General features: G+C 42.7%; 1 protein-coding gene across 1 annotated transcript in view; it reads right to left on the bottom strand.

Moving 5' to 3' along the window:
* The window catches only part of PEX7 (peroxisomal biogenesis factor 7), a 323,869-nt gene that overhangs the window by 266,260 nt on the left and 32,589 nt on the right, over positions 1–25,020 (bottom strand). Inside the window, exons 4-5 of the mRNA XM_040350504.1 lie at positions 15,296–15,373; positions 10,070–10,178 (exon numbers count right to left, since the gene is read on the bottom strand). Of these exons, the coding sequence (XP_040206438.1) occupies positions 10,070–10,178; positions 15,296–15,373 (187 nt within the window). The remainder of the gene's footprint in view (positions 1–10,069; positions 10,179–15,295; positions 15,374–25,020) is intronic.

Below are 25,020 nucleotides of genomic sequence, written 5' to 3'. Positions count from 1 at the left end.
ATCCATCGCATCACGATTTTCCGAAAGAAGCCGAACGTCGGTGCGCAGGCGCAGTATAGAGCCGCACCGACGTTCGGCTTCTTTCGGCTACTAGTGACGCGATGGATGCGACCGTCGGAAGCCTCTCGGAAGACTGTCAATCAAGAAGGAACGCCCGCTCCCGAAGACCCATACCCGGAAGCGACGGAGAGGATGCATCTCGAAAACGGGTAAGTACTGCTCATATTTTAAAACAAATAGCCGATTCCCCTAGACAAAACGAGCATCCAGCTATGGGGAAAAGAGGGAAAAAAACAGAAATGGGTGAACTCCCGCTTTAACGTCCATTACTTCTATGATGCTCCTAACTTTTTTTTTATATATATATATTTTCAGCTACTTGCATGATCCATTTCTTGACATGTTTGTATTTGGATACCTTTACAGACGCATGTTGAGATTAACATTGTTGGGAACTGGATGGGAAGGGAACTCAATGGGGAGCATTACTATTTGTTATTTCATAACCATATAAAAGCTTACACTAAGAAAACTACAAACTTGCTATAAAACTGACTGAGCAGGCAAACGGATTGACCAGAACCCAAATTTCACTTATTTCTACTTGAAGTAAAGTTATGAATGATGGCTATTACTATAATTGGTAAGGGTTTTATTTCCCATGATTTTGTTTAGATTTTTATGCACACTTAAATGCCGACCAAGCTTGCAAGCAAAGTCCCAGGGGTGTGGAAAATCATCTAACACTGTCAGTGACAACAGTCAGCCTCTATTCATGTGTTTTAACCCTTTTTCCAGAAAAAAAAACATTGCTGTAGCTGATTAAAAAGGGTTAGCTGGACTTTAGCTTTCATTTGTTTCTTACTTCATTAAAGTTCACTTAAAATAACATGTCCATCTAGGATTAGCCCCTCCACAGGATGACAACATTGCTATAAAATTCCATTCCAGAACAAATTATGTTGTCAACCTATTACAAGAAGAGAAAGCAGCAAGATCTGGAGGGGGGAGGGGTGGTCGAGAGTCAGGACAATGTAGGAAAGGAAAGTTTGTGAATCACCATTTTGTAAATAATTGTATCTTTGACCACTTCAGCTCTGGAAGATTTACCCCCTTCATGACCAAACCATTTTATTCGATAGGGCATATGGAATTTTTACTAGTAATGGCAGCGGTCACCGACTTATAGCGATACTGCGACATTGCGGCAGACAAATCAGACACTAAGTGACACTTTTTGGGGACCAATGACACCAATACAGTGATCAGTGCTAAAAACATGCACTGTCACTGTACTACACTAGCAGGGAAGGGGTTAACATCAGGGGCGATCAAACTTATTTGGCTCAGATGGTGTCAAGTGCGTGTGGCGGCAACCAGGTGAGGAGTACAAAGATAAGTATATCTTGCCTACAGTCAAGCATGGTGATGGGAGTATCATGGTCTGGGGCTCCATGAGTGCTACCGCCACTGGGGAGCTACAGTTCATTGAGGGAACTATTGAGGGAACTATGAATGCCAACATGTACTGTGACATACTGAAGCAGAGCATGATCTCCTCCCTTGGGAGACTGGGAGACTGGGCCACAGGGCAGTATGCCGACATGATAAGGACCCCAAACACACCTCCAAGATGACTACTGCCTTGCTAAAGAAGCTGAGGGTAAAGGTGATGGATTGGCCAAGCATGTCTCCAGACTTAAACCCTATTGAGCATTTGTGGGGCATCCTCAAATGGAAGGTGGAAGAGCAAAAGCTCTCCAATATCCACCAACTCTGTGATGTCATCATGGAGGAGTGGTAGAGGAATCCAGTGGCAACCTGTGAAGCTCTGGTGAACTCCATGCCCAAGAGGGTTAAGGCAGTGCTGGAAAATAATGGTGGCCACACAAAATATTCACACTTTGGGCCCAATTTGGACACTCACTTTTGTTGCCAGCGGTTTAGACATTAATGGCTGTGTGTTGAGTTATTTTGAGGGGACAGCAAATGTACACTGTTATACAAGCTGTACACTCACTACTTTACATTGTAGCAAAGTGTCATTTCTTCAGTGTTGTCACATGAAAAGATGTAATAAAATATTTACACAAATGTGAGGGTGTACTGACTTTTGTAAGACACTGGCCCAGATTCAGGTAGATCCGCGCAATATTTGCGTGGGCAAAGGGCAACGATTTTTGCTCTGCGCCCACGCAAATATTTTGATTTGCCCGCGATTCACGGAGCAGTAGCTCCGTAAATTGCGCGGGCGCTATGCTAATTTGCCCTGCGTAAGGGCGCCTAATGTAAATGATCCCGCCGGGGGCGGGAATCATTTAAATTAGGCGCGCTCCCACGCCGAGCGAACAGCGCATGCTCCGTCGGGAAACTTTCCCGACGTGCATTGCGGCAAATGACGTCGCAAGGACGTCATTTGCTTCTAAGTGAACGTGAATGGCGTCCAGCGCCATTCACGAATCACTTACGTAAACGACGTGAAATTCAAATTTCACGAGCGGGAAGGGTGGCTATACTTTAGCATTGGCTGCGCCTACTATGAGTAGGAGCAGCCTTATGCTAAAGTCGCCGTACGGAAACTCCGTACCTTGCGTGCGCAGGGCCCGCGCAACTTTTGTGAATCGGTGGTAGTATGCAATTTGCATACTATACGCCGATCACAATGGCCGCGCCCCCTAGCGGCCAACGCAAGAATGCAGCCTGAGATATGAAGGCATAAGGAGGCTTATGTCTGTCATATCCTAGGCTGCAGTCCGCGTAGCGATGTTCCTGAATCAGGGGCATTCGCTACGCGGGAGCAAAACAGCTATTGCGCCGCGCAACCTATGGTTGCGCGGGCGCAATAGCTTCTTGAATCTGGGCCACTGTATTTCCAGTGACTAAAACTTTTTAAATTGATAAAAACTTGATTCCATTTTTGTCAATGAACGAAGAATACAAGTACAGCACGTGCATTGCTTGTACTGTTTGAGTGATAATATCATGCCCAGCTCTTTCAATTTTCCGATTGAAGGCTGTTGTGCGGGGTGGTACCATAAGGGTCGCCCACTGATTACATTTTGCCCTGTTCCTAATGAAATCACTCAGGCCAGCTATAGATTAGTTTCCATTATTTTCCATTTCCATGCACATCAGGCTACAGTAAATAGGAAGAACAAAAAAAAAAAGGAACTAAGGCCCTGTACACACGATCAGTCCATCCAATGAGAATGGTCTGAAGGACTGTTTTCATCGGTTCACCGATGAAGCAGACTGATGGTCTAATATGCCTACACACCATCGGTTCAAAAACCGATCGGGTCAGAACGCGGACACGTAAACCACGTATAACATTACTATAAAAGGGAAGGCCAAAGCCTTCGGCGCCACCCTTGAGTCTGCTTTTGCTAATTCCGTGTAACCGCGTGTTAGTGAAAGTTTGGTTAGAGCCGATTCGCGCTTTTCAGTCTCCGTGCTTTTTCAGATCGTATTCTCGGGTTCAGTGTGTGCTTGTGGGTTCGTATTTGGCATTCAGTGCTGGCTGTCAGGTCGTTTCTGCTTTGCAGTGCCGTCATGTCCGCTCGTATCTGTTTCCAGTGCGTTCTTTACAGGTATTGCTGGATTTGGGGGTGCTTTCTGTTTTAAGTGCGTTCTGACCAGCCGACCGGTTTGAAGCCATGATGGAGCAGCGTGCTCATGCTAGAGTTCGTGCTGCGTATGGGCTGTCTTCTGCAGTTCATATTAACTCAAGGTCTTTTACCAGGAACAGGGCGAGGAGGAGTTCCTGGGCCAAGAATTGGTTGCGCCAGCGTGACCGATTCTCTCATATGCCTCTGCTTAGGGAAATCCAAGAGAATAATCCTGCGGACTTCAGGAACTTTCTCCGTATGACGGACCCCGTTTTCCACCGTCTATTGGATCTTCTGTCCCCCTTTATAACGAGGCAGGACACTGTAATGCGCCAAGCCATCACGGCCGGGCAGAGGCTTATTGCCATGTTGCAGTACCTGGCGACTGGGAGGAGTACAGGAGTTGTTTTGCAGGCAGATTTGAGCATTTAGCCCCATAGAATTCAATTGGAATGCTGAGAAAAAATTTGCAAAACTGCTTGTTACATGTCTTTTTTATGCGCTCCCGTAATAAATATCTATGGAGCCAAAATTCTGCCCCGTAGAACCTCCTGAATTGCACACCGCTCCTTAAACACACCAAAGGAGTATAAAAAAAGCCTGAAAAACAAAACAAAAAACCTTGCGTTTATTTTATGGGTTGGCTGCTTTATCTTGGGAAAGAAAAAACACTGGAACTTATCATGTAGTTATAGCAGACTATTCCACTCAGGACTCAGTAAATAGGATACAAGTGTAATCAATGTGTCAGCTTCACTAAAAAAAGGCAACCGGTAGGACTCAAATACGTTTTTTCTTTAACAAGCATGAAACTGAAATTTAAGTGGAAAACTTCCAATGCCAGCCTGGTATATAAAACATCACAGATGGCAAAACCTCAAATATAAATATCTGTAGTTACTGGCGTAAGGTGTAATGAGTATCCCTTTTTACTAGCAATTTATGTTTCACATACAGACTAAAGCTGCAAAAACTTCTCATTGCGCAGAGAAGAGACCAAAATATCCTAGCGTTAACATAACAAAACATCTAAAATGGCACTGTACAAAATGTGCACAAAAGCCTCATTTATTTAAAGCAAACTATATTTCTGCTGAAAATCAGTGAAGGTTTTTCTTCATCTAAAACAAAAGCAACAATTATGTATTAATTACAATATGCTGAGGCCGAGTCAGAGTGGTTTGTACCTTGGAAAGCCATAAAGATCAGTAACCTAGAAACAGACAACCTAAATTAGGGATTACATCCAATTAGTCCCCATGCACTACAAAGAGATCTTGTCTGGGTGGCAGCACGCCTGCTCTCTGTTTGTTCATGTGATATTTTGTCAGTGCTGCGTTAAGTACCACATTATCATTCAGTCTTGTTTATTATTAGCCAAACATCTAGATAAAAGCACAGTTCATGTTAGGGGCTGCTCCAGCAGTTTTCATGCTAAGGGGTATACTCTATCGATACATTGCATTCATGTGGAACAGGATAAAATCGTTTTTCTCGTTTTACATCATGTCAAGCAAAATTATATATAACAACGTATTTTTCAAGATATTCTTTTATAATGATTAATGCAGCACCCACTCACACTTACCTTTTGTGCACAGCCCCTTCACCATGTTTGCTTCCAGATTGTCAGATTCCAGTGTAAGCTCTGTGACGGTCAATGTTGGAGCTTACATAACGTTAAGGACCTTCTCCAATCCCCTACAAGATAGTATTTTGGCTTAGTGATTGGCCCCTCTCTCCCAAGCACTGCATCCTGGGAGTAAATGGTTAAGGTCACATGACAAACAAAAATTCCTAGCTCACTTACCAGCCAACATGCAACAAACTGAATTTACCCTGTCTAACAATACACGGTAACGGCCACGTCATGGCACCCCAGTGTACTGCAGTCCTAACTAATTTGGAGCACATTTATAATAATGGATAGATATAAAGCAGGTATGCCTGGAGGGAGCCCAACCCTCCTTAAAGGTACAGGATCGCAACAGGGTCAGACTCAGGGTCTTGCATGTGCTCCTTGCTGCAAAGGCTAGTTAAAGCTTGGAGTGGTTGCCATTTGTTTGTCCTGGTTGAATTAGTAATGGGATGACGGGATAACTTTGCAGACATTGCGCTATTGCTAGTGACCGGGGCATCCCTGTGCCTTTAAGGAGGGATGGGCTCCCTCTAGGCATACCCACCCTTAATCTATTCATTATTATATAAGTGCTTCAATTACAGAGTTAGGATTGCAGTACACCAGGGTGCCACTGCAACTTACGCATATATTTTTCAAATGTGTGTAAACAAAGCCCCTTGTATTTACTATGATTGTTAGACAGGGTCAATTCAGTTTGTTGCAGGCTGGCTGGCAAATGAGCTGGGAATTTTTGTTTGTTTTTTGGCATGCATTGCCGTTCCATGTGCTCCTTGCTGCAAAGGCTAGTTATAGGTTGGGGTGGTTGCAATTTGTTTGTAAGGTTACATGACAACCCCACCCTACCTGCCCTTACAATATCCAACAGACGAGCAGAGTGCCAGGAATGTGCAGCAGAGGGGAGGATTTTCAAGTCACTTTGTCCTGAATTCCCAAAGTGACAAATTCTATTTGCCATGTCCACACATTTAGGGTTCAACTTCAGCCAAAACTTATTTTTTTGTTTATTTTAAACCAGGGAGCTTTTATTGCCGATTGTGCCCCCATCTGGGAGATTTTAATTCACTTTCTGTCCTGTTGACAGGTGGAAAAGAGGGGCAGAAATGAATGAAAAGTCTCTTGTCATATAGGACAAGGACTGAAAAGGGCATGTTTAATAGAATAAAGAAAGGTTAAAACATCGTTCGGGTTTTTACTGGACATATATACATGCCAAATCTATATAATCATGATGTCTGCCACTTGTGTGGAACCTCACAATTGTGTAAGAAATAAATTAGACAAATGCATAAATGCATGCAAACCACATATGCATACTGTATGTATTTCTTCTTGAATGGTTTGAACCTCCGCACTGCCTAGCTATATCATGTAATGGAAAAAGGAAAAGGGCTGCACTGCAGACCATTACAGTGTGCATAACGTATTCAATCACCATTTATAATCCACCTGATCTCCTCTTCTATGCTTTACTTGACAAGAGCTTAATCAGAGTTTATGAGTAAGCTCTTATCAAGCGAAACGCATCAGCGGAGGAGCCCAGATAGATTGTTGATGTAGAGGGTGATTGAGTAAATTATACAAACAATAACTGGCCCAGAGTGCACCTCTTTTTCTTTATCTATTACAGTATATGCAATAAATGAGGGAGCTGGCACATGGAGCTGAGTAGATGGCGGTCAAGTCTTTTGTGTGAAGCAGTGGATCCTTTAAACATGTGTCTGACTACAAATAGAAATAATAACTTAATAATCAAAAGCTATATCAGTAGCTTTAGGCCACAGACTGATCCATAACTGCAAGACATATTTGTGTATTCTCTGGAATTATCAGGCCATTTTTCACTGAATGGGAAAAATAATAAGTGCCTTAGGCAGTTGAAGACGCTCATTATTGTATAGGAAGTTTTTTATACATGTTGGAAAACAGTGAGGAGGTCCTGGTCCCACACTTCTATGCTAAAGAGTAATGGATCCATAGTACAAAGTGCGAAGCACTCCCATTCTTAGACAAGGATCCCTTTGAGTCTTTGGGAGAGGGTAACTTCTAAGGAGCCAAAGACCTTCAGGAAACAGTCACATAAATGTCTATGAAGAACTAATGAAAAGGCGTAGCCAGCACAAAAAAAAACAATTCTGCACAAATGATCTTTACAAATGAATATGCATTGGAGGAGCAGGAAGTTGAAAGTGGAGACCTTTAAATTGGGTGGGGGAGGGGCAAAACTGTGCTTGAAAGGGCAGTCAGGTCAGTCAATCCAAAATTCATATTTACATTTTTGGTAGATGCCAGAATTTAACCACATGGCTGTTTCTCTTATCTCTAAGAGGCATTATTGGTGAGATATCAGCACTGGGCCTAAACACCTGACATGGCCCTCTTAGGTCTCATGCCCACTGCAGCTCAAAAAAAAAGCTGCTTTTACAGGCATTTGAGCTATTTTCAGCATGAAGTTTGTGCTTTTTCTGGGCTCTTTTGCACCTTTTTAATTGAGCGTCTTTGAGCATAAGCGTTTTTTTCCCTCAGCTAATTCTTCCTATTTTTTTGTGTGTTTTGAGCTTCTTTGAGCTTTTTCATGCCCTTTTGCACATTTTTGGGCTTGAAAGCGTTTTTGGGCTTGAAAGCGCCTCTCAAAAATGTGAGTTTGGTGTGGAGTTCTTCCTATAAGAGCATATGCCTGAAAAACTCCTGAAAAAGTCATAGTGTGCATGAACACATTGGCTATAATGGAGGGGAGTTTTCAGGCAGAAAACATGAGCTCAAAAAAGCTCAAAAGCCTGTAGGAGCCGCTTCTTTGAGCTGCAGTGTGCATGATTGAGCTGCAGTGTACATGAGCCCTGTGACAGAAGTGACTTTGGCTCGGGGGTTTGTGGGACTCAGCTTGCCTTGGAGAGTTCTGGAGGCTCCTTATCCAGCTTCCTCAGGCCCTCTTATGTGTAAATCACCCTGTGTCTCTAATAGGGGCACAGGGTAAATGAGAACTCCAGTCTGATCTGTACTAGTCGGACTCTCTTTACAGCCACACTAGAATCTTGTAAAATGTATAAAATGTGTGCTGTATATATGTATATATAATGTGTGCTGTCCCATGCTGTTGGACTGTTTGCTGTGATGGTTTGGGGTGTGGTTTATTGTCTCTGTCTTCTCTGGCTGTTGGGGGGGTGGGGGGTTCCCCCAAAAGCTCTCCTTGCTGATTGGACAGTTTACCCCATCCTGAATTCCAAAGGGAGGGGTGATGGTCCCGGGAGGGATAGCTATTGTGTTCATGTGTGAAAATAAAGCAGTTTTGTTTTTGCCACTCTACACTGAGGTGTGCTTTCTGTTGACTGGGGGGCTAAAGAATCTTGGAAGGTGCTGGATCTGAACAGAGGAAGCATTGACAGCAGACCTAGATCTGTTTGAGGACAGAGGGCTCATCACAAGCCCTTATGGGGGTTCCTGCTGTAACTGATGGATTTCTAAATATATATTTTTTTCAGGAAAATGCAACAGAACACAACTAATCCTAAGGACAGGATAAAAGGAGGGGACTATGGCAATGAAATCTCACTGTTGGAGAATCCACAGCATTTTAGAAAAATACTATGAGTTATCGTCTCTCTTTTTGTATACATATATTTTATAACGTTATCTATAATGCTATCAGAGAAATGGAAATTTTCAACAAAAACACACACAAAAGGTGCAAATCGTGGTGTTCAGTGGGTGTTATTAAAACCCATGCACTCCTTTAAACTTCCATTACAAGGAGTACACTAAGCTATATGGTTCATTACATGCTAGTCATTTGCAAATTGTTTGCTTTGTCCTGCACTGCACCAAATGCACATCTGTCATATTCCATGGTAACACTTGAAGCTGAAATCTTATTTGAAAAGGGCCCAATATCAGGCTGAGTCTTAAGGCCGATACATATGCTGAATGCATTATCCCAATGATACTCAAATAACCCAGAGTATGTCTGCACCTTTTACTTTAAAATTTAGCACTAACATTCTGTCATTATATCATGATTTCCTTTTACAATAACTGTCAATTGTACACAAACCTAAGATATCTATCAGCACTACCTTGCACTACCTCTAAAAAATGTCACAGTAAAACTTTCAACTGAGATAGCAGCAATGCATTTATCTGTCTTTTAGTAAGAGTAGAGTGCTACTGTTATTTACGAGGTGTGAGCATTTATCTATTTCACTTCACAAGATTACTGTTTTACTTCCTATCTACTACTCAAATAAGGCACACACTCCAGCCTACCAGGTTTACAGCAATCATGTCTGGGTTTCTACAAGTTTTTCTATGTACTGGCCTTCAATCGAAAACATAATACTACCACCTAGTGGACAAATTCTATAACACATGCAATGTCAAGAGTGTCCTTTATTGGTATTCTTGAAATTATGTATTAGAACAAAAGTCTCCAAACATTTCAGTATGTGTCACATTGTATATTTTACAAATATTTACAGGCTAAAAAAAACCATCAGTCCCTCCCCTACATCAGTGTCCCCTTACATCACAGGTCACCCCACCTGTTTTTAGGGTCCCCATCAAAATCCCCTTTACTTCAGCAGCGGAGACCATAGACAGCCTGCTGACCCTAATCCTCAATATTAAGGATACGTCACTGACCCTAGCTAAGCGTCGGAAAAAATCTCATAGCTGACCAAATGTGGCCCATGGGCTATAGTTTAGAGATCTCTGTATTAGAACAACAAAGTAAAGTGGAAAAAGTTTTAGAACATTTATATTAGTGGTCTGTCATAAATGCCTCTAAACGATTAACATTGAATGCCTGAATGCACTTTTAGCCACTTACCTGAAGCAGACGCAAAGCAGCCTGGAATGTGTGGGGACCAAACAGTGCTGTAAATAATATTTTCATGGCCTGTGAAAGTGCAAAGTGACTTCTCAACTAAGGGATCCCACTAAAAGAAAAAAAAAAGAAAAAAAATTAGCTTAGGAGACAATAAATGGAGAAGGGGTGTCCATAAAGTCAAATCACACTACATAATGGCACTTTAAGTGAATCTTTTACGCTCTATAATGGCACCCGCCAAGGATGCCCCCTCTCCCCATTCAATTTGCTTTGTCCCTTGAACCCTTCCTCTCCCTGATTAGACATAACTCGAACATCCACGGAATTAGAGTGGGTGCCTCGGAACACAAATATGCTGCTTATGTGGCCGATATTTTGTTTTACGTACAACAGCCCATTATATCCCTGCCTAATTTAAATGTCAGCTTTCTCAACGTTTAGCGCCATTTCTAATTTCAAAATAAATATGACAAAATCTGAGACTCTCAACCTTTCTGTTCCATCCCGAACTGCGCCCCACTTGAAAGCGTAGTTTCCTTTCAGTTGGCAGACAAGCTCCCTCAAGTCCCTAGGTATATTTCTCACCACCAACCCATCTTCCCTGTTCCGTATCAATTTCATACCCTTATTGAATACGATAAGATCAGATCTACAGAAATGGTCCAATCTTGCACACTCTTGGTTGGGGGAAATAAATGTCGTGAAGATGAACATACTTCCCAGGCTGCTGTTCTTGTTTCAGATGATCCCGTTCGGGATCCCTGTGGGTTTTTTCACGCTGCTGAGATCCCTTCTTTGCAAATACATTTGGAATAGGAAGCGACCCAGATTAGCTAGATCCATCCTAATGAGGTCCAAGAGGGAGGGGGTCTCGCCCTGCCAGATGTTAAAGGTTACTTTTTAGCAGTTGTTCTCAACAGAATCTCGGATTGGAAGTTCCATAGAAGTACCAAACTGTGGGTGGCCTTGGAGAAGGAACCGTGCGGCACTGACCCTTTCACGCAAATGTGGATTCCGAGGAAGTACAGGACCTTAGCGGCGTCCACATCGCCGCTTACTCGCTCTACCCTAATGGTCTGGGATTCGCTGTGTAAGTCTCATAACTGGTTGTTTAATTCTCCTCTGATGCCTTTGGCGGGTCATAATTTCTTCCCCCCCGGGAATGTATAGTCCTCCACCCATACGTGGTCCTTGAGGAACATAACTCAGCTGCATCATGTAACCACTCCCTCCGGTATTGCCCCTTTCTCTGGCATTGTGGGTTCTTCTGCTGGTGCACCCTGGGTTCACTGGAAATATCGTCAGCTCACTGCATTTGTTCACTCTCTTCCAAAGCCTTTTCGTGCCATCACGGACCTGACACTAATTGAAGCTGCTTTTGTGGAGGACCGCCCAGTTGAGAGGCCTCTTTCTTACTTTTACAAAGCCCTACAATCTCTCTCAACCACGGGGCACCCTATCTTTCTACGCAACTGGGAGAAAGATCTTCACAAGGATCTCGCAGAGACCCAAAAAGCTACGATACTACATCTCGCACATACCACCTCGTTGTCCTTTAAGACAGCGGAAGTTAATTATAAACTGCTTACTAGGTGACACCTCACCCCCGTGGTGCTCCACAGCATTTTTCCCCTTTTTTCTAGTCGTTGCTGTTGGGGCTGCGGTGACCATGCGACGCACGCACATCTGTGGTGGTATTGCCCACTTATCTGCCCCTACTGGCAGTCTATCCTATACTGGATGAAGGAAATTCAGGGCTTTGAGACCCCTGGGGATCCGTGGGTCATATTACTTCACTGTACGGACAAACCAGTTAGATCATATAAGAAATCACTGACGCCCCATTTATTGAATGCAGCAAAGTCCCTCATTCCCAGATTTTGGAAGCAGACGGCTATACCATCTCTGTACCAATGGTTGGTAGAGGTAGACCACACTTACCATATGGAAGACCTTACACATTCTCTTAAGAATTCTGATGACTTGTCACGTAAAATATGGTCTGACTGGTTTGCCTTTAAATTTACCTCTGCTTATGCGGATATCATGTCTCAGCCTATGTGAACCCTGTTATTTCTGCTAGCCTGGTATGTTTTTTGTTTTCATGATTGGGGGCTGTCCGAGGCAGAAATCCCCTTCCCTCCCCCCCTCCTCCTCTTTTCTCTATCTTCCCTGTCTTACTTTCTTTCTTTGTTTTGTTTTCTTCTGCTCTTTTTTCTCTTTCTTAAATGGGACAGTTTAGTTGTCGCCAAGTGGGTTTGGTTCTAAGGTGTCGGTTATCACTGCACTACCCTCAATGATTGGGTCTTCTCAGATGACTGTATGTTTTATGTTTTATTTTGTTTGTTTTTATTTTACTTTTTGGTCTGCGTACGACTTACGGACGGTTTTGTCTCTGTTCAATCTTGCCTATTGTATAACTTACGTAACTATGGTTTGTGTGATTAACACATGTCCTTTACTCTTTATTATTGTTAATAAAAACGTATTGAAAAAAAAAAAAAAAAATCACACTACATTTGTTTTGTAACACTGTAATTTACAAGAAGTGAGACTATGGATAATATAACTGGCATTTTATGGGCTAAACCCACCAGAAACTTTATAGCAGATATTTCTGTAGCGACTTGTTACTGACTACAAAGTTGCCATTGTAGCTAACAACAATGTTGCTCTATGCAGCTACATATACTGCTACATTGGATAACACAAGTACCTAATGAAGCCAGCAAATAATGCAAATGGTAAGGCAACTGTACTACAATCTAGGGAAATGCTGTAACACTGATCTTTCATTCAGCACAATTCATTTTCTCAAGCAGCATAATTATAAGTAATAATATTTACTTGCCACCATAGGTGTGTGCAGCCTATTGCATTAGGGTGTGCACCCCAGAATTTAGACAACCATGAATGCCACCTGCAGTCACAGAGAGGAGGCTCTGGTGGTGGGAGACAGTTGATTGAGACCATATTATAATACACCCTAAATACGGGTGTAATGTGTTCCTAAGGTTGAACCTAGACTTTAATATAAAGGCTAGGCCACTAGCACCCCCAACCACCCACCTGGTGCTGCCCCTGGATAATGCTAATGTACATGTACATTTACACTGGCCACTGGCACCCCTAACCACCCACCTGGTGCCGTCCCTGCTAATGTGCGCACGCCTATGCTTGCCACCTTTTATTGCATACTTGTCTGGTTAAAAAAATCTTCTAGCAAAAACCAAGGTTTTGCCACACTGGTAATTTCTCACCGGCACCACTTTGTGCTTTCGAAAATCAGCTTCAGAAACATTTGTAAAAAGAGACAGAACTAAACCCTGTGTATACTTTAAAGCCAAGGAAGCAGCTATCTTGGCCTCTGTTTGATCTGCAGTTTTAATGGTGCCACACATGTGATTAGCTATAACCTCAACCATTTATATCATAAGTCTTAAAAAGTTAATCTCCGGTGATCCATAAGACTAAAGCCCTCGATGTCAGGAATGTGAGCAGACTGTCACTGTGGGAAATTCCCTCACTGGATTACTGCATGGATCTGGAAGAAATACACAAACACACCAATATTCAACTAATGAGACTGTCAGCGGTATTAGAGCTCGAATGTCCAGACTGAGTGAGGAACACGCTTCAACCGTTCAGGAGTTCTGATTGAGTATTGATGAAGTGGCTTTCCTATATGTGTCTGCTAATGGGAAAGACATAGCCAAAAAACGTTTACCCCATTCCAATCTGGTGAGTGCAAATTTTGAGGGGAGTGGAATGACATGGTGCGGTGAAGGTTGTTATACTCTATCCGTCAAGCCCCCTAATGAACACTCAATAGAAATATGTTCCAATTAGACTTACTTGTCACAGGGTGTATTATTATAAACTGTGTGAAATTCTGTGTTTAATACACTGAAGAGCTTTAGTCTTCTGGATCACCGGAGATTAACTTTTTAAGACTTATATTTTTTATTTTATATATTTATTATTATGGTTGAACTGGATGGGCAACGATGTAACTATGATATATGTGCATTTTTTAATATAGCAGCAGCCCGTTAGATTCATTTTTAACTGTACAGTTTTATCCAAGCGTTGGATGAGTGATATTGTTTACTTTAAGATTTAGATATAAACTCAACCTTTTGATGACTTGACAGTTCGATTGATAGCTGACATAAGCACACTAGTAACTGTAACCGTTATCATTCAAGAAATGCCTTGAATTTAAAGGATAAGTTCACCTTCAGGAAGATGTTATACCCCCGTTTAGAGTGAAACCCTTTTTTAGCTCCTGCCCCCCTCCCTCTTGACAGCGGTAGGGGATCCTCTCCCCTGCAGCTGCTGTCACATTTAAAACTAGCAGGGCTCTGTCCACACAGCTGCATCATTCACTTACAGGGATACGGGAATTAATAAACTACAGGTCCCGTCTGCCACCGCAGCAGAGGAGCTTGTAGTTCTCAATGGACTAGTAGTCTGCTGATCAGTACACTCATAGTCCATTCACTCTTTCTCCTGCTTTCCAATTAAAAGCCCATACAGAGGAATGGGCAGAAAGGAGGCAGAGTATGCAATGTTTTGCAGACTCTTGTTATTATTTATCTGCAAAAATATATGCATTCATAATCTTTTTCGTAAAAGGTGACCTTGGCCTTTAACTGATTTGGGAAAATCAGTGGGTTTATTCTCACTTTAATTTATACTGCTATACATGTCACATGAATCTGCAACAGTCAAAAGGTGGGAGAACAAGGTCAAAAACAGTAATTTATTAAACTGTCACTTACTATTATAACCCCCAAAATCAGTCAAGGCTTAGCAGTGGCAATTCTTGCTTATGCAATAGTGCAGCTGAGATACTGCCAATATAGAGATGTCCTGAAATTCTTGGCTGGGTCTGCCCTACAGCAACAGTAACATAATCTTCCTTGCTGAGAGAAAATAAAGGCAGCAGATGTCACCATCAGGGTTGCCAACTTTCAGTAAATTTACAAACAGTTTGTAAAATTCGTAATTTTTGCATCTGTCCATAAATGTCCATTATGGACGTGTAGTCTGTATGTCCATAATGGACATTTATGGACAGATGCATAAATTACAAACTATTTGTAAATTTACTGACGGTTGGCAACCCTGGTCACCATTGTCACAGAGAAATCAGCAGGCAATTTCAGTGTCTCGGCTGTGTCCAGAAGACAAATTAGGTGCTACTTTCTTCTTTACACTTACTAGTTTAGCAGTATGATCCCAAGACCCTGACACCAGGAACTGCTCTCCTCTTGTCTGACTCCAGTCCACACTGTAAACCTATAAGAGAAATATGAAGATGTAGTCTATTACCAGTCAGCTTATAAAGGCCACTGAGGAAAATAAATGTACAACACATTTTCACTATCCATGCAGAACCATGAAAGCATTTCATAATAATTTTGACACAAATGAATTGTAAAACAATATTGCACATTAAACAGCCCATGACTGAGTAGGTACTGAAAATACATATCATTTATAGAAAAACCCTTCTATGTGATAAACAATGGGCTGGATTCACAAAGAGTTACGCCGGCGTATCAGTAGATACGCTGACGTAACTCGGAATCTAAGCCCGTCGTAAGTTTAAGTGTATGCTCAAACTGAGATACACTTAAACCTAGCTAAGATATGACGGCCTGCGCCGTCGTATCTTAGGGTGCAATTTTTCCGCTGGCCGCTAGGTGGCGCTTCCGTTGATTTCGGCGTAGAATATGTAAATGACTAGATATGCCGATTCACGAACGTACGCTTGCCCGTCGCAGTAAAGATACGCCATTTCCGTAAGAGGTACGCCGCGTAAAGATAAAGCTGCCCCCTAGGTGGCGTAGCCAATGTTAAGTATGACCGTCGTTCCCGCGTCGAAATTTTAATATTTTACGTCGTTTGCGTAAGTCGTCCGTGAATGGTGCTGGACGTAATTTACGTTCACGTCGAAACCAATACGTCCTTGCGGCATACTTTAGCGCAATGCACACTGGGATATGTACACGGACGGCGCATGCGTTCGTAAAAAACGTCAATCACGTCGGGTCACCAATCATTTACATAAAACACACCCCCCTCATCCTCATTTGAATTAGGCGCGCTTACGCTGGCCCCATTTACGCTACGCCGCCGTAAGTTAGGAGGCAAGTGCTTTGTGAATACAGCACTTGCCTCTCTGACTTAAGGCGGCGTAGCGTAAATACGATACGCCGCCGTAAAAATGCGCGGATCTACGTAAATCCAGCCCAGTATTGCAGAGAATAAAAATAAATCACCGATATACAAATACAATGTATAAGGAAAGATCTAATGACATTCACAAACAGCATATAAACGCTTCTTTCAGACCAGCCAGTTTTCTCCTGGAGTACATTGGCCTCTAAAATGTAATAGGGCAGAGTAGAAGGGCACAGTTCTGCTACAAGCACCTACTACGAAATGCTGAGAGCTTACAAACCAAAGTGTATAAGCTTTCAGCAATAAGTAAGACTCCCTTTCATGCTTGACAACACGTAGTAGCAGCTCAAAAAAGCCTACTTAGGTACAAGGCCTTGCTGAAGATATTCGAAAAAGCTTATAACAAAATCAAGTAAAGAATCAAAAAAATGAGGCTCTTTAATTTTACAGCATTCTGTGCAAAGAAATTCCATCTAAAGATATGCAAAGGTTTTTGAAGGGTCATTGTTTTCTAAGGTGAGTGTACATAAAGTTAAAACCTTTTATTTTCAAAGAGTCAGAAAGGGTTAAATCCTCTGCTGCATTTTATTGTAATATGTGTCTCCATCACCAGAGAGATTCACTCCTCTATTTGTTCTGGTGACTAGGGAGGAGCTTGGGTGCATTTGGATCCTAATCCAAGCCTATGTGAGCGAACCCGCCAGGAAGTGCTCGCTGTACTGAGCCAATCATCTGTACTTAGGGAATCATCTGCGGTCATGGTGTTCCCTGCCCCGCAGCCACATGCATACACATCCTTTATACAGTGCCTTGAAAAAGTATTCATACCCCTTGAAATTTTCCACATTTTGTCATGTTACAAACACAAACATAAATGTATTATATTGGGATTTCATGTGATAGACCAGGGATCCTCAAACTACAGCCCTTTAGCTGTTGCGGAACTACACATCCCATGAGGCATTGTAAAACTCTGACATTCACAGACATGACTAGGCATGATGGGAATTGTAGTTCCTGAACAACTGGAGGGCCGTAGTTTGAAGACCCATGTGATAGACCAACACAAAGTGGCACATAATTGGGAAGTGGAAGGAAAATGATAATTGGTTTTCACTTTTGTTTTACAAATAAATATGTGAAAAGTGCGGCGTGCATTTGTGTTCAGCCCCCCTCCTTCTTTGCAAAATAGCTCAAGCTGTGTCAGATTGGATGGAGAGTGTCTGTGAACAGCAATTTTCAAGTCTTGCCACAGATTCTCCACTGGATTTAGGTCTGGACTTTGGCTAGGCACTTCTAACACATGAATATGCTTTAATCTAAACCATTCCATTGTAGCTCGGGCTGTATGTTTAGGGTCGTTGTCCTGCTGGAAGGTTTACCTCCACCCCAGCCTCAAGTCTTTTGTAATAGGTTATCTTCTAAGATTGCCCTGTATATGGCTCCATCCATTTTCCCGTGAACTCTGAACAGCTTCCCTGTCCCTGCTGAAGAAAAGCATCCCCACAACAGGATGCTGCCAACACCATGTTTCACAGTGAGGATAGTGTGTTGATAGATGCATTGATTTCAATGGGAAGGGGCACTTTAGGAGTGGTGTATTCACCGCTCCTAAATCGCTGCAAAGAAGCTGTTTGCAGGACGTTTTTTGATACCCTGCCAACGCAGAGCCTCAGTGTGAAAGCACCCGGGCTTTCACATTGGGATTGCAGATGCGGCTTCTTTCAGGCGCTTTTTTTAACGCTAAAGCACCTGAAAAACGCCCCAGTGTGAAAGGGGTCTCAGTGTGAAAGCACTCGGGCTTTCACATTGGGATTGCAGATGAGGCTTCTTTCAGGCTCTTTACATGCACTTTTTTAATGCTAAAGCTCCTGAATAACGCCCCAGTGTGAAAGGGGTCTTGGGGGAGATCTGTACTGTGGGGAATATGGGTCTTAACGGAGATCGCTACTGGGAAGAGGGGGTAATATTTTCCTGTACCTTTGTATAGGGGCCTGCACTCTCTGTGTAATGCACTCTTAACCCCTACACTCTTTGTCTATCCACTCTTGGACCCTGCACTCTCCGCTTAATGTGCTCCTGAGCTCTTATTAATTATTGTTTAAGATAGGTTGTGCCGATAAGTATAAGTAATGGAACAATTAAATTTTTTTAAATGAGTGTGCTGAGGTTTATACATGTCTGTTAGACTCTCATTGAGGCACAGTCATAAAAAGCACATTTTAGAAAGTAAACGTGGCCTCGTAAACGTAAACGTTCGCCTCGTGTTTCACACGAGGCGAACTCTGTCGCTACGGAGTCCGCCAGCTCAGTGGGAGATCTCTCCGTTGATCTACGTGGGCCAGCGGATGACAAGTCCCTCTCTGTTCACTAAGAGGGGAGGGGCTTGTGCAGCGCTGGTGTCTCCTATGGAGAGATCTGATGAAAACAGATAGCATGTCCGTTTTCATCAGATCTCACCTGATCTGATCCGCCATGGACGGATGGGGGCGTATCGCCATACGTCTGATTTTGGCAGATCGGATGTCAGTGGACATCCGACGATCCATAGGATTGCACGGTCCGATTGTGTGAAAGGGGCCTTAAGCTCCTGAAATGTCTCCCTAGTGTGAAAGCCCAAGTGCTTTCACTCTGCGGCGGTGCGCTTGCGGGAGTTCTGAAAAGTCCTGCAAGCAGAATCTTCTGGGCGGTTGGGCAGCACTGCCCATTCATTTCAATGGGCAGCGCTGCCGAATTGCTTGCAATGCTCTTCTGCAGCACCACAACACTGGGGCAGAGGTTTGTTAGCAGTAAAGCACCACTAGCGGGACGCTTTTAACCCCCACTAGTGGCCGAAGAAAGGGTTCAAAGCACCCCGCTAGCGGTCGAAATGTGGCACTAAAACTAGCGGTGCTTTACCTCTAACGGACCCACGCCCCCGTGTGAAAGTACCCTTACTTTCACTTTAACAAAATACACAATGCTGCTTAATTCATAAACATCAGAAATAAGTTAATAGAGAAGCACCTAAAGCTGAGTTGGAGAAAAAAAAATCCTGTAGGCTGCTTACCCTGAATGCTTTGGCTATTAAAATTCATGTCTTCCTTTTTCAGAGATAGATTTCCATAAAAGAAGTTTATTTCAGTCTTAAAAGGATGTGTTATCATCTGCATTCTCTGCAGAGCTGCAAGACGTAGCTATTACATTTTTGCGAAGGGCAATTGCAAATGGCTGAACTAAACTTCAAGCCTATTCTACAAGGCTAAAACAAAAAAAAAACAATGTTCATTAAAATGACCAGACTTTCTAGACTGTCGCCCTTGTCTGTAATTAATGTAGCCTTTAGAACTGGAAACAAAATACTTTCATCCTTCACATGCCAACAGGTAAGATAGCACACTGCTTTACAAAAAGTATATGAATAAGTGGACGCTTGTGTTAATGCAATACTGAATCACATTTATTTTAAATGCTAATTATGTTCTCTAGCAGGAACAGAGAAAAAGAATATATACATTGCCTAAAGGTACCCAAGGCCAAGTATGGACTGTTAGCTGCCATATTTTATTTTTGCATTGTGTAAGATCCCAAATAGCACTTAGGGCCAATTCACACTATGTGCGATACCATACATTTTACTGCTGTGTAAAACGTCTGGAAAACAATTGCTTCCTATGTGTCCCATTTACACTACAACACAGCATGCTGAGATAAAATGCAGACGTGTTGTATTTTATTGCAGCACACTGGCATACCGCTGCCCGACATTGCAGCTTATGAAGTGTACGTTTTGTAAACTTTACATAAAGTGTGTTTAAAACCCAAAAAAAGCCCAGAGCAGCCGGGACCGTAAATCACTCCTGCTGCTCTGCGATTTGCCATTTTAACAGTGTGAATCGGTCCTTAGCCCCAGGTCACACTGATCGCGACATTGAAGTTGTGCTCAAAAGTAATGCTACTTCAGGTGCTACTTGAAAGACATCTCTGACTTCATGCACAGATACTTGAAAAAAGTAGTCCAGGAACTACTTATAAAATCGGTGTGACTCCTACAGAGCCAGAGTCACCAATTTGACCACTTCCAATGTGGACAATAGGGTGTGACTTGTCATGCGATTCAAGTCGCACTAGTGTGACCAGGGGCTTAATGCAGAACAAAGCCTACAATTTAAAAAAAATTGGAGCAGGCAGTCTCTTCTGCAATAAGACACATTTACCTACCTGGTTACAGTTATCTACTAAGGCCCGGATTCACATAGAAGCGTGTATCCTTGCGCGGGCGTAACGTATCCTATTTACGTTACGCCTCCGCAACTTTGACAGGCAAGTGCCATATTCTCAAACCAAAGTTGCGGCGGCGTAGCGTAAATAGGCCGCCGTAAGCCCGCCTAATTCAAATGTGGTAGATGCGGGCGTGTGTTATGTAAATTTAATGTGACCCCACGTAATTGACGCTTTTTACGAACGGCGCATGCGCCGTCCGTGAAAGTATCCCAATCAGCAGGGCGCACCCCAGCCGTGTGAAGTTTCTTAGTGTTTGTTATGCCGGTATCCCCGGGCGGAGGGAAATGCCTATATGATGGGCCCAGGGCTCCCAGATGGAATCAAACCGGTTTTTGGAATCAAGCAAGATGCTTGTTAACTTCTCCTGGGACATGATCCATGATATTTTGTTTTTAGCGGCTAAAAAGGAAACTCTTGAACATTTCCAGGCCCTGGCTATCGTCAGTTTGGCACCTAATAAGATGAAGTGGATTAAATTGCGGGTGAATTTGTGAATCCCGGGAATGGAAGCGTTAAGGAGGGCTACCTCGGGAGTTCTTGGGATCTGTAGGTCAGTCACTTTGAAAATGAGGTTGAACATCCTTTTCCAGAAGGGCCTAATTTTGGGACATTCCCACCATATGTGGGCCATAGAACCCATCATTTCGCAGCCCCTAAAGCAGAGGGGGTTCGCGGAGGGAAATACCCGTGCTAATTTGGCGGGGGTGAAGTACCATCTGGTCATCACTTTAAGGTACGGCCACCCTTGTTTCATCTTCATCATCCTGGTAGATGGCAGCAGATTTTTATCAAGAATGTCTTGGTACATTTTTCCATTCATCCTTCCTTTCATGATATGATATGTTATCTATTCAATGATATGAAGTTTGCCAGTACCTTATGCTGAAAAACAGCCCCATACCATGATGTTCCCCACCAAAGGTCTTCAGAGAGCTCTTTGCTTTTACTCATCATGAGATGTTTCTTGTGTGACACCTTGGTAATGAGACTCCTTTTTATAGGCCATCAGTTGAGACTGAAACAGCTGATAATAATTTGCACTGACAAGGGGCAGAATTGCTTTCTAATTACTGATAGATTTCATCTGGTGTCTTGGCTTTCCATGCCTTTTTGCACCTCCCTTTCTTCATATGTTCAATACCTTTTCCCTGTGTCATTCCATTTTATTACACATAATTTAATTTTTAAACTTATTTGATTTGGTTTCTTTGTATGAATGGATTGCATTGGCTGTTACTGACATGGAGTGAAAATGTCATGTCAATAGCACCTTTAGAAATATATTTACCTAGAAAAATGGTGATGTGTTCAATACTTATTTTACCCGCTGCATATAACCAGGATTATATAACCAGATAACCAGATCCTGATCATACCAGTATTATCTGATAACTTCTCAACAAATAATTATTGACTAGCAAAGGTGCAAACAAGAGCAATGTCAGAAAGGGATCTAAAAAACAATACAGCAATTTACCGGTAATTATGATCATCAAAGCACCATTATTTTCATTTTGTCAAGATATTTCTTGGCACCTTGACAGATAATTTTAAACATTCCTCTTCTGCACTATTTCAAAATATGCTGCCGGAGTTACTTTATGTGTAGGTGCCATATGCAGAAATCCTGGAAATTACTGTAATTAAGCTTTCTGAACACATAATGATAGATGATACCAAGAACTGCATATTTCCACAGCTTGTATCTAATATTTCCTCATCAACCATATAAAAATAACAATACTTATGTTCTCACTTCCAACAAAATGACGGGCAGAAATAGAAAATAGCAAGCATTTATTATACAGTAGGTGAGTTGGTTAGTTATGTATGAGCAAAATACTGATTACAAAGTAAAACCAAAAGGCCAATATTCTTTCACCTTTTCACTACTTTTTATATCCTCAGAGAAATTCACCAGAGTGTTTGCCCTGCTGGGGCCATGTCATACTAGTAAATCTATATAGACCACTCCCTTCTATGAAATCCCACTGCCCAGCATAGGTACAGCAACAGAGCAACCTATTCTGGTTTGGCCACCATCAGGAGAAATGCCGCAGGAGCAGATGAAAGCCACAAGCAACGGGTATACTAGTGTTACATGGCCCTGAGAGATGATGAGAGGATTAACCACTTCAGTACCTTGGGTGTTTTTCAGATTTGGTGTTTACAAGACTAAAACAGTTTTCTTTGCTAGAAAATTACTTAAAGGAACACTAAAGGTTTGTTTTTTATTACATCAATTGATTGCTGTAAGCTAGAGCATTTAAATATCACTTACCTAGTTTTTCCTTTTGACCTCCAAAATACAGTAATCCAGGTTTAAAAATGCCATTTCCTGTTTCTCCTCTTCTTGCTTTCCACCAGCATCTGAACTGTTTTGCATGGTGGAAAGCAGAATGTGCTCACCCCCTCCCTATGACTACAGCCCTGCGTGAAGATGCTCTCTTATCCCTCACAGGCATGGAGGCTAAGCCTAATGGGAACTCTCGTTCCCATTAGGCCGTGATGTAGCAAGAATGAATGCGCACCGCAAACCAGGAAGTCAGTGAGAATAATGATTCAGGAGTGACGGAGGTGAATAAAACAGCTTGATTTCAACAGGTATCAAACTAGTTATAATGCAAAACATTACTTTTTACTTTATCAGCTACTGTCAGACTTTAATTTAAAAGGAAAATATTTTTGTCTTTACAACCCCTTTAAAACCCCCAAACATTATATATATTTTTTTCTAACACCCTAGAGAATAAAATGGCGATCATTGCAATACTTTTTGTCACACCATATTTGCGCAGCGGTTTTACAAGCGCACTTTTTTTGGAAAAAAATCACTTTTTTAAATTAAAAAATAAAACAGCAATAAATTTGACCCAATTTTTTTATATATTGTGAAAGATAATGTTATGCCGAGTAAAATGATACCCAACATGTCAGGCTTAAAAATTGCGCCTGCTCGTTTTTTTATTATTTTTTATACTGAAAAAAAAAATTGATCACTTTTATTCCTATTACAAGGAATGTAAACACCCCTTGTAATAGAAAAAAGCATCACAGGTCCTCTTAAATATGAGATATGGGGTCAAAAAGACCTCAGATCTCATATTTAGACTTAAATGCAAAAAAAAAAATAAAAAAAAAAAATGGAAATGTTGTCATTTGAAAAAATGACAATAAAAAAAATTGCGTTTAAGACGCATGGGCGGGACTGACGTTTTGACGTCACTTCTGCCCTGCTATGCTATGGGGACGGGTGGGGGCCATCTTGCCCTCACTCGCATCCCCACACAGCAGGCTGAAGGACCCGATCGCCTCTGCCGCTACCGGTAAGCGGCGGAGGGCGCGGGAGAGAGCGGCGGGAGGGGGGGGCCTCTCCCGCCGCCGATAACGGTGATCTTGCGGCGAATCCGCTGCGGAGACCACCATTATCTTTTACAGGACCGCTCACACTAAAGATGGATATCTCGGTTGTGGCAGCAGCTGCTGATGTTACCGAGATATCCATCTTTAAAATGCCGCTGTCAGGTCACCTGTGGCCAGGTGACAAGTGCACCCCGTAGGGGTCAGGGATGAACCACAGGGAAGTGAACCCTATAGCCGACTACTGCTGGCAGGGAGGAAGCGTAACCCAAGATCACCCAGGGTGCGGAGTCTAAGACCCAGTTTTGTATTCACCAGAGCCTTTGATGGTAAGGATGGTCTTGGCCGCAACTGGGTCCAGGTCGCGTTCCCGGGATTCCTTAAGTCACACTCCGCAGGGAGAAAGGGGAAGCAGCCAGCAGGACAAACAGTGGTGATGGACAGGCCGAGGTCAGGGCAACAGGCAGACAAGGATAACCGTGGGGCATGCAAATAGTCAGGGGCACAGGCAGACAAGGAAGTCGGGGACAAGCCAAAACGGTACACGGAAAGATGATCGTAGCACTCTGCAAACAGGAACTAGCAAACTACACTGCAGACAGGAACTAAGCATAGGAACACTGTTGAACAGCACTGCAGACCTGTAGAGCAACGGTTAATATAGGCTTCCTGGGATGGACTAGGGTGGAGCCATACAGGAAGAGGAAGTGATAAAAAGGGAAACCAGAACAGGGTCAGCCTCTAATGAACACATGGAGATCAGGTAAGCAGACAGACTTGATGCATATTCATGACAGTACCCTCCCTCTTACGAGGCCTCCCCCTTCCCCGCTTGGGTCCGGGTTTAGAGGGAAACTTCAGATGAAAATTCTTCAATAGACGAGGTGCAAAGACCTCTGATGCAGGAACCCAAGACCTCTCCTCAGGACCAAAGCCTTTCCAATGAACAAGGTACTGAAGAGCGCCTCTACAGAGTCGGGAATCCAGAACTTGACTGACCTCATATTCCTGATTCTCCTCAGAGACTGGTGCCGTGGTGGGGAGAGGACGAGAGAACCTATTAAGGACTAAAGGCTTCAGAAGGGAAACATGGAAGGAGTTAGAGATTTTGAGGTTTTTGGGAATCTGAAGTTTGA

Source organism: Rana temporaria, chromosome 4, assembly GCF_905171775.1.
Source record: "Rana temporaria chromosome 4, aRanTem1.1, whole genome shotgun sequence".
Taxonomy (NCBI): Eukaryota; Metazoa; Chordata; class Amphibia; order Anura; family Ranidae; genus Rana; species Rana temporaria.
This window is presented reverse-complemented; position numbering and strand designations above follow the sequence as displayed.